The sequence below is a fragment of the Hakea prostrata genome, chromosome 9 (genome assembly GCF_041222555.1).
Source record: "Hakea prostrata isolate BN-2017 chromosome 9, UWA_Hpros_2, whole genome shotgun sequence".
NCBI classification, from domain to species: domain Eukaryota; kingdom Viridiplantae; phylum Streptophyta; class Magnoliopsida; order Proteales; family Proteaceae; genus Hakea; species Hakea prostrata.
The window spans coordinates 60,352,385-60,365,290 of NC_142608.1; the positions used below are offsets into that span (position 1 = coordinate 60,352,385).

Sequence of the window (12,906 nt, forward strand, 5' to 3'; positions counted from 1 at the left end):
TGGCCTGCCAATGGATATGAAATCTCCCTCACTCACCTTTTCTGAAACAAGGGGGCATGCATGCAGGTGTTGAGCTACTTTGTCCATCATCTTAGGTTCAATGGTGCTGCTGCTTTTTTTGTTCTCTTCTAGTTAACACATTCCCCTTTGGGGGACCCTACCCTTACCCTTATTGACAACTCAACCATGCTTCTCTCTTTCTCACACACACACACATATGGGTAAGGTATCTGTCCTATGAAAAGTTCCAGAGAGTTAAGATAAGGATCTACATCCACCCAAGTCTAAAAGGGGGAGAGAATAAATCACTAGAAAGATCCACAAGTAAGTGCTCCTTCAACCATAAAGAACCTAGAGATTTATATCTAGGTTTCTTTTTATTTGAACATTTCAATGACCTACCTTGAGTTAACTTTCAGATGGTAGAGTATCACTAAAGCCAAGACATTATTTACTTTCTAGTTAATCAAAGCCTAACATAGATGAACAAAACAATGAAAGAAGAGATAGATACTTGAAACAAATTGCTATCTTCCTACCCAAAAAGAAAAGGTAACAAACTAGTATCCTATTACCGTCCAAATCTACCGAAGATCTCAAATACAAATATGGTGATATCACTATCTAAGATGATTTCTTATTTTTTATTTACATCTATAGTAATTTTTACAATAATTTGCAATTTGATTTGATTTCCTTTGTCATGAATCATTCCCTTATCAATAAGTGGGTTTTTAGTGTATCACACCCTAACTACTCTCAACTTGACAAATGATGTAAACTTCAACTTCCCAAGTCACTAGGGTTCATGTTTAAAACCCCCCACTAATTTAAAATTCTCTCCTATTTCCCTTTTTATGATGTTGGAGATTATAAAATCAGACCTAGTTAGTGTGACTTCATACTCCAAAATCCTCCATTTTGGTTTGTATATGATTGTCTTTTACTTTTTGGAGTACATTAAAAACCCAAAAACCCTCTAAAAGCCCACATAACCCAACTACTCAATTTGAATGATTTTTATTAGTTACCTTTTGAATGTGCTCTTTATGCCACAAGGAAATAACACTAAGCACAACTCCCCATATCTAATAGACTAACACCCTAGCTTCTCCCTTCCACTCATTACAAGCCTTTATTGGTGACACATGATAAAGAAACATAATGAGAGAGAGAGAGAAGTTGAGGAAACTTGATTGGATTATCCCCTACCAAGATTTGGTTGGTTTTCACTAATCAAAGAGAAAAAAAAGAAGATTAGTTTAGAGGGACTAAGAATTAAAATCTCCAAAGATCTAAGATATAGAGAGTACTTTCAACCTAACAATTTATAGCCCACTTCACCACTTTAAGTACAAGAGGATATTTTTTTTATTGGTTTAATCCTATTAGATGTAGAATTCAAAATCTGATTTGTTTGGACAATTTGGATGAGGTGTGTTAGGTTCATCTAGTCAAAAATAAAATAAAATAAAATAGAAAATGATAGCCCATGAACTGATTGATTGATTAAGAACTGATAAGATGATTCACCAATTAATTAGTAATTCTTTTATATATACATGTCACCTTATAATACAAAATTAAAAGTATTGCTTATCTTTGATAACAACCATCTAAAGGGTCGGCTATTGGGGTCCTATGGTTCACATTAATTTGGACAAAAATGGTAACTATCACTTATATTTCTTGTGGGCCCTATGGGCCCTTCTATTTTGGAGTTTAATTTTGAAAGTGATGTATTAACAACAACATTAGCTCCCTATAGTCTATGATTTATGCCTTACTTATAATTTTTCTATGAAAAAGTGATATTATGGATCGATTATGACTAATATTTTATGTACTCCACAATAAAATAAATTAATAAACCTATTATTTGGCCCAATCTCTCTCTCTCTCTGTGGGCCCAATTTAGGGTTACACATAAATGCTTCACGAGCTTACACCTTGAGATGTTCTCTTCCAACACAAAAGGGTCCAAATTAAAATTTCATGGCCCCTAGGTATCATTTCGTCCACTTGGTGCTACTTTTGGAAATTTGTACTTTTTTTTCTTCTCTCATATGAATGGTTGGGCCAAGGCTTTCAATGAGTTGTTGAGACAAAGACAAACTCAAATCCATCATTACATCATGGGCCCATCTCTAAGGCCCAACTAACAAAGCTGTTTAAAGTAGAAATTGATTTCCTGTGGCATGTGCTCTTTCTTAACTTCACTTGTAGCCGTTTCTGAAAGAGCCTGACCACATAGGAACCTCTGCCACTGGGCCCACATCCACCACGGTTGTATTGTGGGGCCCACAAAGTGAGCATCTGTCCATTTTAGATCACATGATCTGAGTCAGGGTGTGGGGTCCAAGCATAAACCAATTATACAAATCTGTACTGAATAAATCTAAAACCACTCGCCCAACCAACATGATAGCCCTTACCCTACGTGATCAAATCTAGTCATTTTCACTTCCAGGGTTTGGTTTATGGGGCCCATCCTCATTATCTGCCCCGGCCCGACCTGACCCGACCCGTTTGGTGTGGGGCCCCTATGGATCCACATCATCTGTGTCCAGCTCTTTGTGTGTCCAATTCATCCAATCGCTGGCTGGATGGACGACATCGGGACACACTTAATCGTAATTGTCAGGAATGATTTGACAACTTAAGTTGAAATGAGACGTGCTTCATCTGACGGTTACAATTCAATGCATCTAGATGTTGTCCTCCAGTAATTAGTAGACAGACTGTACGCATAAAGAGCTAGATGCAAAGAATTTGGACACGTCATTATTGGGTTTTATTGTAATGTTCATGTTTTTTCTTTTTCCTCATGACATTTTAGAACAAAAACAACCCAAATCATATATATGCAATTTGTGCAATTTGATCGATTTCTTGTGCGGCACAATAAAAAAACAAATGCATCTCTTGAAAAGGCGGAGAAATACCGTCTATAAACAAATGCATTCACATTCTTGCCTTTTTATACCAACTTCTCCTTTTTGGAACAAACGATTTTTTACGTACTCGGTATGAGAGTATTACATCATATACCATTAGGTAAAATTAAATCTACAACCTCTTCACTAAGAAATGTTAGTCTTACCAACCAACGCAACATTATGATGGTATAACCCCTATTTTGACACCCTCAAAAACTCAAAATTTCTTCTTGTTTCCTTGTTTCCTGATTGTCACACATGATTTCAGAACTGACATACAGATACTGTCAAAATGCAACAAACAAGAAAAAAAACCGTTTCTTACCCAAAAAAAAAAAGAGAAATAGAACAAAAATGTCACACCATACTACAACCCCTCTATGAGTCGAATCTTGTGTTATTATCAAAGTAAACCTCATTAAGCCTCACCCCAAAAACAAATTTCCATGAATGCTGGCCCTAGTGACCCTTTTTCCTTGTCTTTTCCATTTCCATTTTATTATCATTTAAATCTGGTCCCCCTCATTAAGAGAAAAGGTTTTGATAGTCCCTCGAAAAGGAAGAATCATGGGATCATGACAGTATTTGGTTGGGAATATAGTGGTTCACCTTTCTGAATACAACAATACCAATAATGTAATCAATAACAACAGGTTTCAGGACCACCACTGTACAGTACAGTGTCTTTCAAGTTGACACTACTGTCACATCCTGATTTTCCCTTCACCTACAGATCTGAGTTTCTTCATGAACAGAAAGAAAGCAAAGTTCATGGATTAGAATGAATAGAACCCAGTAGATTAAAAAGTTCAGATTCTACCCAAACAGAACTATTTAACTGTACAAGCAAGCAGTGAAGATTTTTAACTACACAGAAAGTTCAAGTGGAGCTTCATTCAGAGGATACAATCAATTTCATTGGTGACAAACAACATAAGCAAGAACCATCTTTGAGGAGGGGACCATAATCAAGAATTGCAGTTTCCCTTTCAAAAGGGCTACTCCTGGATTTACTCTGTTGTCTGGAAATAAGTGCTATCATTTTCTGAAAACAATAATGCGGTCAACTGTGTTACAGCATTGTTCTGTAATTGACAGGTGAGTGGTTTTGCATTGAAAGAGTCTCTTTTCAAAGCTCCATATATATACCTGGCAATGAACATGGTAGATGAGGTGCTTTGCTTTGTTGGAAAGGACTGGTCTTGTCTGATCAACTTGGTGGTCCTTCTTCATGGTGGAAGATCCAGTTCTTCTCTGATCAATCAAGTGCATTGTAGCCATTCAATGAAGAATAAGGCATCCAGGCACAAAAAAAAGGTTACTAATTTCCTGGAAAGCCACTAAGAGAACAGAACTTCCTTGTCTATTAAGCTTCAACCATCATTCATTATCGCTTGAGGGACCACTGAGAGGACAATACAATATTTTCTGACATTTACTATACCATGCATGGATTTAGAAGTGATTAATTTAGTACAATTTTCTATTATATTACATGTAGGAGTTTCCATGTAAGCATAAAGTCTCCCAATACAAGCATAACTGTGCAGAAAGAGTAAAATATGAAGTTGCATGGACATGGTTAAAGTGCACATTGAAATGTAATATAACATCAAACTATAAGGAACCATGATGTGCATCACACAACCTAACGTTCCTCAATGACCAGAGAACCACTCCACCTTAGATTCTTATATGCTTATCATTGCATCATCTTCCAAAATCTTAGTCATGGTTGTCAAAGTGTCCACCTAGGCACCCAGGCCCATTTTTGGCTCTAGGCGACCTGGTGTCACCTTGTCGCCTTGGTTTTCGTTGCCCCTCTATCGCCTACCATTGCCTGGTCACCTTGACAACCACTCTTAGTTAACCACAATACTTATATGACAGGTCTAAGAGAATTATCTTTGCCTTAGTTTTATTAGAAGGATACACTCAATACAACTAATTTGAAGTAAAACTACATTTCTTCAAGAAGTAAGTAAACCAGAGAATGTGATTCATATATATGAAAGATTTGTGTTTGTTGTAATAAGCCTTCAAATGAAATTGGAGTCTCTGAACCTACAACATTTCCTACGATTCCTCATATGAGTTTTCAATTAAAGTTTTCTTCTAATGAAAATAAAAAGAAAATCAATGAGATGGAGCATAGGAAACACTTTTAGCCCAAAAACCTTGATCAACGAGGAGTCAAAGACATGCTGGGAATTACAGATTGACGAGGAAGCAAGTCTAAATATGGTGTGGATAAACTAACTTCCAAGCGGAAGATTCCTATGGAACCTGTTTTTCTTGGTCAGTCAAGGGAAATGGAACATTACACCTCCAAAATATAACCACAAGCTCTCATGGGAAGATATAGGTTGAAGCAGCTCATGAATTATACCAATTGAACAGAACACAAGAAATACAAATTTCACCTTGAATAACATTTCTTAATGCTTTGCAGAATGGGACCCCCACTGAAGAAATAACTTCTGCACTAGTGACAAAAAACTAAAACAATAAATAAATAATAAAAAGTAACTCCATAGCATCACACAATTCACTTAAAATTAACCAATACTAATAAATAAAACTAGAGAGTTTTCCATTTTCAATTACAATACCAAAACTAAGATTAACCAAGTAGAAGGCAACTTGAGAACTGTGTTGGTAACATTTCTCAATCTTTTCCTGTTGTAGACTCCTCAATTTCCTCCTCTCCTCTAACCCCTCTACCCTCTGTTTTTTAATACAACAGGCTCCTCTTATGAGCTCTTCGAATTTGAACTGCTTAGAAATGTAAATCAGCAAATACTGATTGTCCTATTGATTTTGCCAAATATTATGGAGGATGCACATAAAAATACCAGATGGTTAAACTTTTTTCAGCTCTAATAAGCTTGTTCACTAAAACACCCGCCTCCTAATCACATAGCTTGCAAAACTTCTGGAGATAAACAAGGATTTCAAAGAAATACCATCCACCTTACTACTTTACCCACTCTTCCCCACCCATCCCCTGACAAAACATCCAAACTAAGCCTAACACAAATAACCATTCAATATTTATCCATGTTCTATACGTCCCCTGGTTTAGCAATTACTCATAAAACAAACAAAATCAACAGATCAGGAAATGGATTAATCATTTCATTACATCAAAACTTTTGTGGCAAGGTGACCTCAAAACAGAATATTTATTAGACACAAAGAAAGCCCTTTATTTAGCTAAAAGTTACCAAATACTAGGCAAAAGCTTGTAAAAACATTGATTCCATCTTCAATGTTTATTGTCCATTTGAATAGAAGCATTCCATACCTCAATCCTGTTATGATCCCCTCAAACATCTAATGTGGAGATAAAAGCACATGCAACTGAAATAGTTACAGCTGATTTCAAGAACTTCATATCTGGGATTCAATGGTAATAGTCAATCAAATATCCGTAGAACATCCTGGAGATAGTCAAGTGAAACATTAGGTATGAACTCATTTCATATGAAACTGGTTGCAAATATGCACCTGAAATGAGTTCATAGCATGAAAATTAACATGATTCAAGCACCAGAACCTTAACTATTAGATTAGATGAAGTGTTCATCCAGAAGAGCTGTTCCAACCCAAGAACCAATCAATATCTCCACCCCTCTGTGTGCGCCCCTTATTTTTTGGTGTGGGGGGGTCCGCCCCAACACACAAGAAAAAGGAAGGGTTCAGTCCAAGGTGGTCACGGTCATCATTTTACAATCACCAAGAGAGGGGGGGGGGGGGGGGAGAAGCACAAAGAATAAGGTTAGTTGTCAAGTAGTAAAGAGAGAACAAGACTCATGATTGGTGGCTAAATTTGCTATGAAAGCCTTTCCATGAAATCTCACAACCAAAGACAAGAAAGAAGAATCGCAATTCATTGGACTCAAGGATGTTGGAGGAAATTCTTCACAAATAGGCTGGCCCAACTCAAGGTTGGTTGGCACTGTAGCCCAAGGGTTGGTCCACCATGACCAGCACTTTTTTTTTCTTTTCAAGAACCTTTAGTGTATTGCTTGCTAAACAGCTTGGCATCTAGATCAGGTTAGGAAGTGATCCCTATAATTTACAAATACTTGTAAACTAAAAGAAAATCAAGGAATCATAAAGGTTACAAGATCTCTAGAAATTTTATTAAATTGCCAGTCTTTGGAGCAATATATAAAGAGCACAGGCAGTGCACAAGTCTCCTGCCACTATGGGTTATAGGGAGTCAGAATGTACACAACCTTGCCCCTACTATACAAAGAGGCTATTTCCTAATTTGAACCTGAGCAATGGTACCAAGGCTTGCACTCAATTTTGAAGCACTTTGTCAATTACTATATTTATAAAAAACCAAACTTGTTGCAACTTGAATTTGAACCCTATCATCTTAATTTAATGGTCTGAAAATTGAGCTAATAACAGCAGTGCTAACTTTAAGCACTTAAGTTTCTCAAGAAAATTCTTGGGCTCATCCACTGTGAATATAGACAGTAGACCATGGACCTATGGCACTTCAATATTCAATTTTGGTGTTAAGAGTACCATAAATTTTAAGAAAAAAGAAAACAAAAACAAAGATCAAGGCCACCCTGGCCCATCTCCTTCTCAGCCCAAGCGTCCCCTTCTTTAATTCCCCTCTCTCCCCTGGCCCAGCCCATTAATCTCTGCCCTCCTCTTCATTCCAGGCCCCAATGCTCCCCTCCCTTGCCCCCCCCCCTTTACATCAGTTAAACCCTTAGCCCAGTTGATTCTCTCTCTGCCCCTCTTTCTTCCCTCCCCACCCCCTCCCTTCTGAACCCTCCTCTCTCCATGCTTCCTTCGGCCAATTCTCCCCACCCCTCCCTCATCCCCTGGCCCTCCTTCTACCCTCGGCCCAGCCCTCTTGTCCTCCCAGCCCCTTCCCCTACCCTTCCCTCCCTCCAGCCAACCCTCGTTTCCCCCGCCCCCTTGGATTGAAGTTCAGGTTGCAAGAGGCAATGGGGACTCTTCCAACATAGACACCCCCTCTCCTTCACTTTGAGGTAGTACAAGAAGTATCCTTTGCACTAAAGGGTACCATCACCTCGGCGAAGACTTCATAGTTGAGTTCATGTCTTCTAGAAAGGAGAAGAAAATTAACAAAAAAAATTAGCTTGCTCCTTGTTTTGTCTTGGTTCTCTAGCTTTGGTTTTTAGTGCCTTCTTTATTTTCTCTTAGTGTTGTTTTTACTTAGGGCCTTGTTGGCTTCGGTAAGGCTCTGCCATTTGCTTTCTTGTATTTCTCTCTCCCCCCCCCCCCCCCCAATTCTCTCCTTTTGGTTATTGAATTTTTTATTCATCCAAATATAAAATATAAGAACAAAGATCAATTATAATGTTAAAGCCGGCTGAGCCTTGATCACTGATGTAGATTGAAGTATGACACAACTCAAGGATAATTACTCTAGTTACTGTTGCGTGGGCATGTGTTAGGTTTTATCTTATATCTTTATTGACTACTATTTATCATCCCTGACCTTGTTTGAGTCATGCTCTTAATTGTGAATCTTGGATTCAAGTTTCTATCTTGTTGGGAATCCAAGTAAGAGTTTAGTCCTAGTTTTGGGGTCTTAACTAGACTTGACCTCCAAATTGGAGACCTAGTATCTTTCGGACTCCTAATAAGACTCTTGAGTTCTATTTGGAATCCTAGTATTGTTGGGAGTTCTAGACTTGATTTCTAATTTGGAATTGAACTTTAAGACTTTTGCGTTCCAACAGCTGTAATGGCTCCATTCACCCCAAGGTTAATGAATTCGTTTAATTGAATTGTTTATGGTACCAGTATGGTGCAATAGAATGGTTGTCACAACCACTTCTTCCCCCTGTTCCACGTTGATTTTCTCTCCAACAGCTCAGACGCATCCCACCTTCCAATCAGCTCGATTTGAGGTCATACCAGATACAAGGCCTAAACCATCAATCTTCTCGTCCCTCTCCTCTTATTCTTCAAAGCTACTCTTCACTGCTACCATTCACATTAATGGAACAACCCCTTGTCTCATCTTCCTTTCTGTATTATTCTCTCCTTTAAGACCATCAGAGCAAATCCTTCTTTGATCTGCATTTAACATTCTCCGCATTGAGGTATGAATTAGACTATCAACAATATAAGGATTCATAAAAGTTTCTTTTGAAGCTCATCTTTTCTTGCTCTGTGACCTGGAAATTTCAAAAAGTGTTTGGAACTCAAATAAGCAAGTTTATTACAGAATTCAGAAAAGATGCTTTAGTCTCCTATTGCTCAATCTTGATGATGTGACTAGACCAGTTCAAGGATTCGTGGAACAATGAATTTTACCCTCGAATACATAAAGATAGCCAGAGTAAACCTAGTATGTTCACTTTCACCAAAAAAAAACCTAGTATGTTCACTAAACAAAATTCTCCCTCTCTTCTTCATTCCCTCAATAAATGAAAGAAAATAACTTCCCAAACAGAGAACATCTGTATTTTTCAGATGTGGGTGCTCATGTTGTCAATTGTAATTCTTAGTATAGCATTTATAAAACTGTCTTCAGTTTTAGGCCTCTTATTTCATATTCGTCCACCAACATCATGTACAAAATAAGATAGAGGAGGGGGAATGGGGGGGTGGATAACTAGCTACAACCCTATGGTCAACCATCAGTTTTTTTCCAACTCAATTTATATCTCTTTTGAGAAAGAACAGGGAGTACATTAGTTTCAACTACTTCAACATAAATATTAAGCTGGGAAACGGCAGAGTTGTTGTTATTGTATCTTCTACAAATACCGATGACAGATGACAAGCCCGCCTCCCCTCCCATTTTCACTATGCGTTCGTGTGGCTCAGAATATCAAAGACTTAATGGGCTCTTCAATATCTCCTCCAATAGGCCCAACCTTGCAAATAAGTTGGCCCAAATCATGCATCAGCCCACAGCTTGACTGGCCTAGCACACTTACCGTGTCTCAAACATACAACCATGAAGTGTCTCTTAATGGTGCTTCTTCCACCTCTTTGCTTCAACAGTATGTTGATGCCGAGTGCAGAGGGTGCCTCGATGGTCACAAATCAATGCCTGGTTATACTATTTGCTTTGGTTCAAAATTGGAGTTTGAAGAAGCAAAAGGATGGTCTCACAGTCCCCCACCAACTCTGAGTAACTGAATTAGTCTGCCTGTGTTTGCTTTTGCAGGAACTTGATATCTTTCTTCCTCATCAGCTACCTATTTGGTATGAATATGTGCTATGTATCTTTCGACAACCCCATGTTGTGCTCATGTGAAACACACTGAATCAACTTATAAGGGATGTGGTGGCATCTCTACAGTCGGCTGTTCAGTTAATTTCTACTGTCGATCAGCTCGCTTTTAGAGTAGCTCACATGGCTCAAAGGTAAGTTCACTGTTGGTTCACCCTCTACTAAACTTGGGGCTGAGAACGATAAATCCTACCATTACCTAACAACCACATGTAACTAATCCACCTGTGCATCTTCTGATTTTTATTAGTTGTTATAGAATTGTTTCTTCTGTTTTTAAGTTTTTAACACTTGAATATAGAGATGTACTTCTAATAAAGATCAAGATTCATTTCATGACATATAAGCCACATTCATAGAACATATTGTTAAAACACCAGTCAAATTTTCATACCAAAAGTGTTATCACATAGACCATTACTATTAAAAAAGAAAAAATGCAAGCATAATAACCATTGATTAAGACAAAAGCAATTGAAAAGAATTAAGACAGGAAAAAAGGAATATTTATGGGGATCTCATTTCTGTTAGTTTGGTAATCTATAAATTACAGACTTCACTAACCAATCTACTGAAAAGATATTTCATTACTCAAATTGTAATCCTTCCTACCAATTAATCCTATGAAATTATCATAGAATCTCAAAAGAGGACATTTATCTATCAAATTTGACCCATCATAAGCTTCCTTCAGGAAGACTGTACTCCTTGCTCCTTTGTTTGTGATGTAGAAAATGCTATGATTCTTAACCAAACAAAGCAACAATTTACATGGTAATTGATATTCATCATGAAATGCATCCAATTGGGCAGAATTCATCCTCTTTTCCATGGTCAAGCTAAGGAGTTCATGAAGAACTGCTACAGCCCGTTTTCGAGCTTTTGGGTCTACAGGACTGAATCTCCTTGCATTCAAATATGGGGAGGGAAAGGGCATTTTCTGCCATTTTTGGACTTCTTCTAGATATTTTGTGTTGGGTCTGAAACCAGCAGGAAAATTCATTCGGAAAGCAAAAGGGCCAGAATAATTACCATCCTTAGATATTTTGACTCTTCTTTGAAACCCACTGAAATCTGGGCTCCCATCATGGGTGGCAACAAAATCTAGCTTTTCTTCACGGGAAGTGACAGCCATAGAAGAATCCCAACTTTCCAGATGAAGATAAGCTTTTCCATTGATGTCCTTCACAGAGAAGAACTCTGGGTACTTGGGAATTAATGAATCCTTGAAGTCTCTAGGTAAACCAAGTTCAGATTCAATGAATTCAATCTTCTCCATCGGGATCCTACAGTCCATTGACATCATCAACAACTTTCTCAGGTTCTTCACCAAAATGGGTTCCATCAATTCTCTAGCATGAGGTTCTTCTGAAGCTATCTGTTTTGCTTTTTCTGTGAGCCTAACTGAAATGGGTGCTCTGTTTCCACCTTCAACACGGAAGATTGTGGGGTACTTTTCAATCACAGACATAAAATTCCATTTCTTAACAAACCCAACTTCTTTCTCGAGGTCTCTGATATGGAGCGAATGGTTTTTTTGGCTTTGAATGATGGATTTGAGTTCTAGAATAAGGGATGGTTTCTTCTGAAGCTCCATAACTCTATCCAATTCATAAACTCTGGGGTAGATCTTCTTCTTCGGTCTTCCTCCACCAGACTTATGCATGATTTGTATGAACGAAAAACCAGTATTTGCTTTCTGAAGGAAAAAAAATCTGATATGAGATGGCTTTAGCAGCAACATTGATTTATTAGCCCTTGGAAGAAATTAGTTGTTGATATCACCTTGAGACAAATGATCGAACAGTTAGAATGCAAAACCTTTGGCTATAAACATGAGAGAAATCAGTGCTTAAATAAGCCAACACGATCTAGTGAAAGCCCCTCAATGGATGTAAAAATTCTTCTCCTTCCCTATACTCCGTAAAACATGCCCAACATAAATTTAGAAGCACGCATTCCATCAAATCAACCACCTTCCTCAGCATTAACCGTATCAAACCACTTTTGAAACACAGAAGAAGAAATCAATATTTTACCAAACGATGAGCCACGGACATGAGAACCATCGAGAAAGGCAGGGATAATGTACTTGTTCTGCTTCAAGAATCACCAACATGTGTATCTGTGTCAAAGGGCGTATCCTTTAAACAAAATGGTTCACCCAGAAGGAGCTATAATTAACTGAATAGACTTCCAACCTCGGAGCTATAATTAACTGACTAGACTTCCAACCTCATAGTTTTAGGCTGCCAAAATTCAGCCTGAGCCAACCAGACTGAAATGCAACAGTTCAGTCTATAAATGCACAGAATGAAATGATTTTTTCAAAATAGAATCCTGACAACAAATTAAGATCATGGGTAATGGGGTAATGGGCTAATGGGTTCTGAAGTCATTGGTTTTTCATGAACAAATGATATTATCCCTTGAGATCATTTTACCATTTCCAGAAAGCCTGATAGAGACGAGAAAGAAGAAGAGGAACAGAGTGCTTTCCCTCCTCCGCCAGTCCGCCGCTATGTTCTAGTATCCAACAACGACACGATACAATACTGACCGATACATGTCCATATTTGGATAAAAGTGGTACAATATACACCAATACGTATCTCTATTGGATTGCGGTAAGATACATTGGATATTTGATACGAAACGAATGCATCTTTTAAGATAATCTGACCGATACAATATTCGATACGAATACCTTAAACCTTG

General features: G+C 37.9%; 1 protein-coding gene across 1 annotated transcript; it reads right to left on the reverse strand.

Moving 5' to 3' along the window:
• Positions 1 to 8,235: 8,235 nt before the first annotated feature.
• Positions 8,236 to 12,726, reverse strand: LOC149005918 (Ubiquitin carboxyl-terminal hydrolase family protein). Its single transcript, XM_089168829.1, has 2 exons — positions 12,424 to 12,726; positions 8,236 to 12,389 (listed from the first exon to the last, which is right to left on the reverse strand). Exon 2 carries the CDS (start codon positions 11,930 to 11,932, stop codon positions 10,757 to 10,759), a length of 1,176 nt encoding a protein of 391 aa, XP_089024955.1. The 5' UTR covers positions 11,933 to 12,389; positions 12,424 to 12,726; the 3' UTR covers positions 8,236 to 10,756.
• Between the last annotated feature and the right edge of the window lie 180 nt (positions 12,727 to 12,906).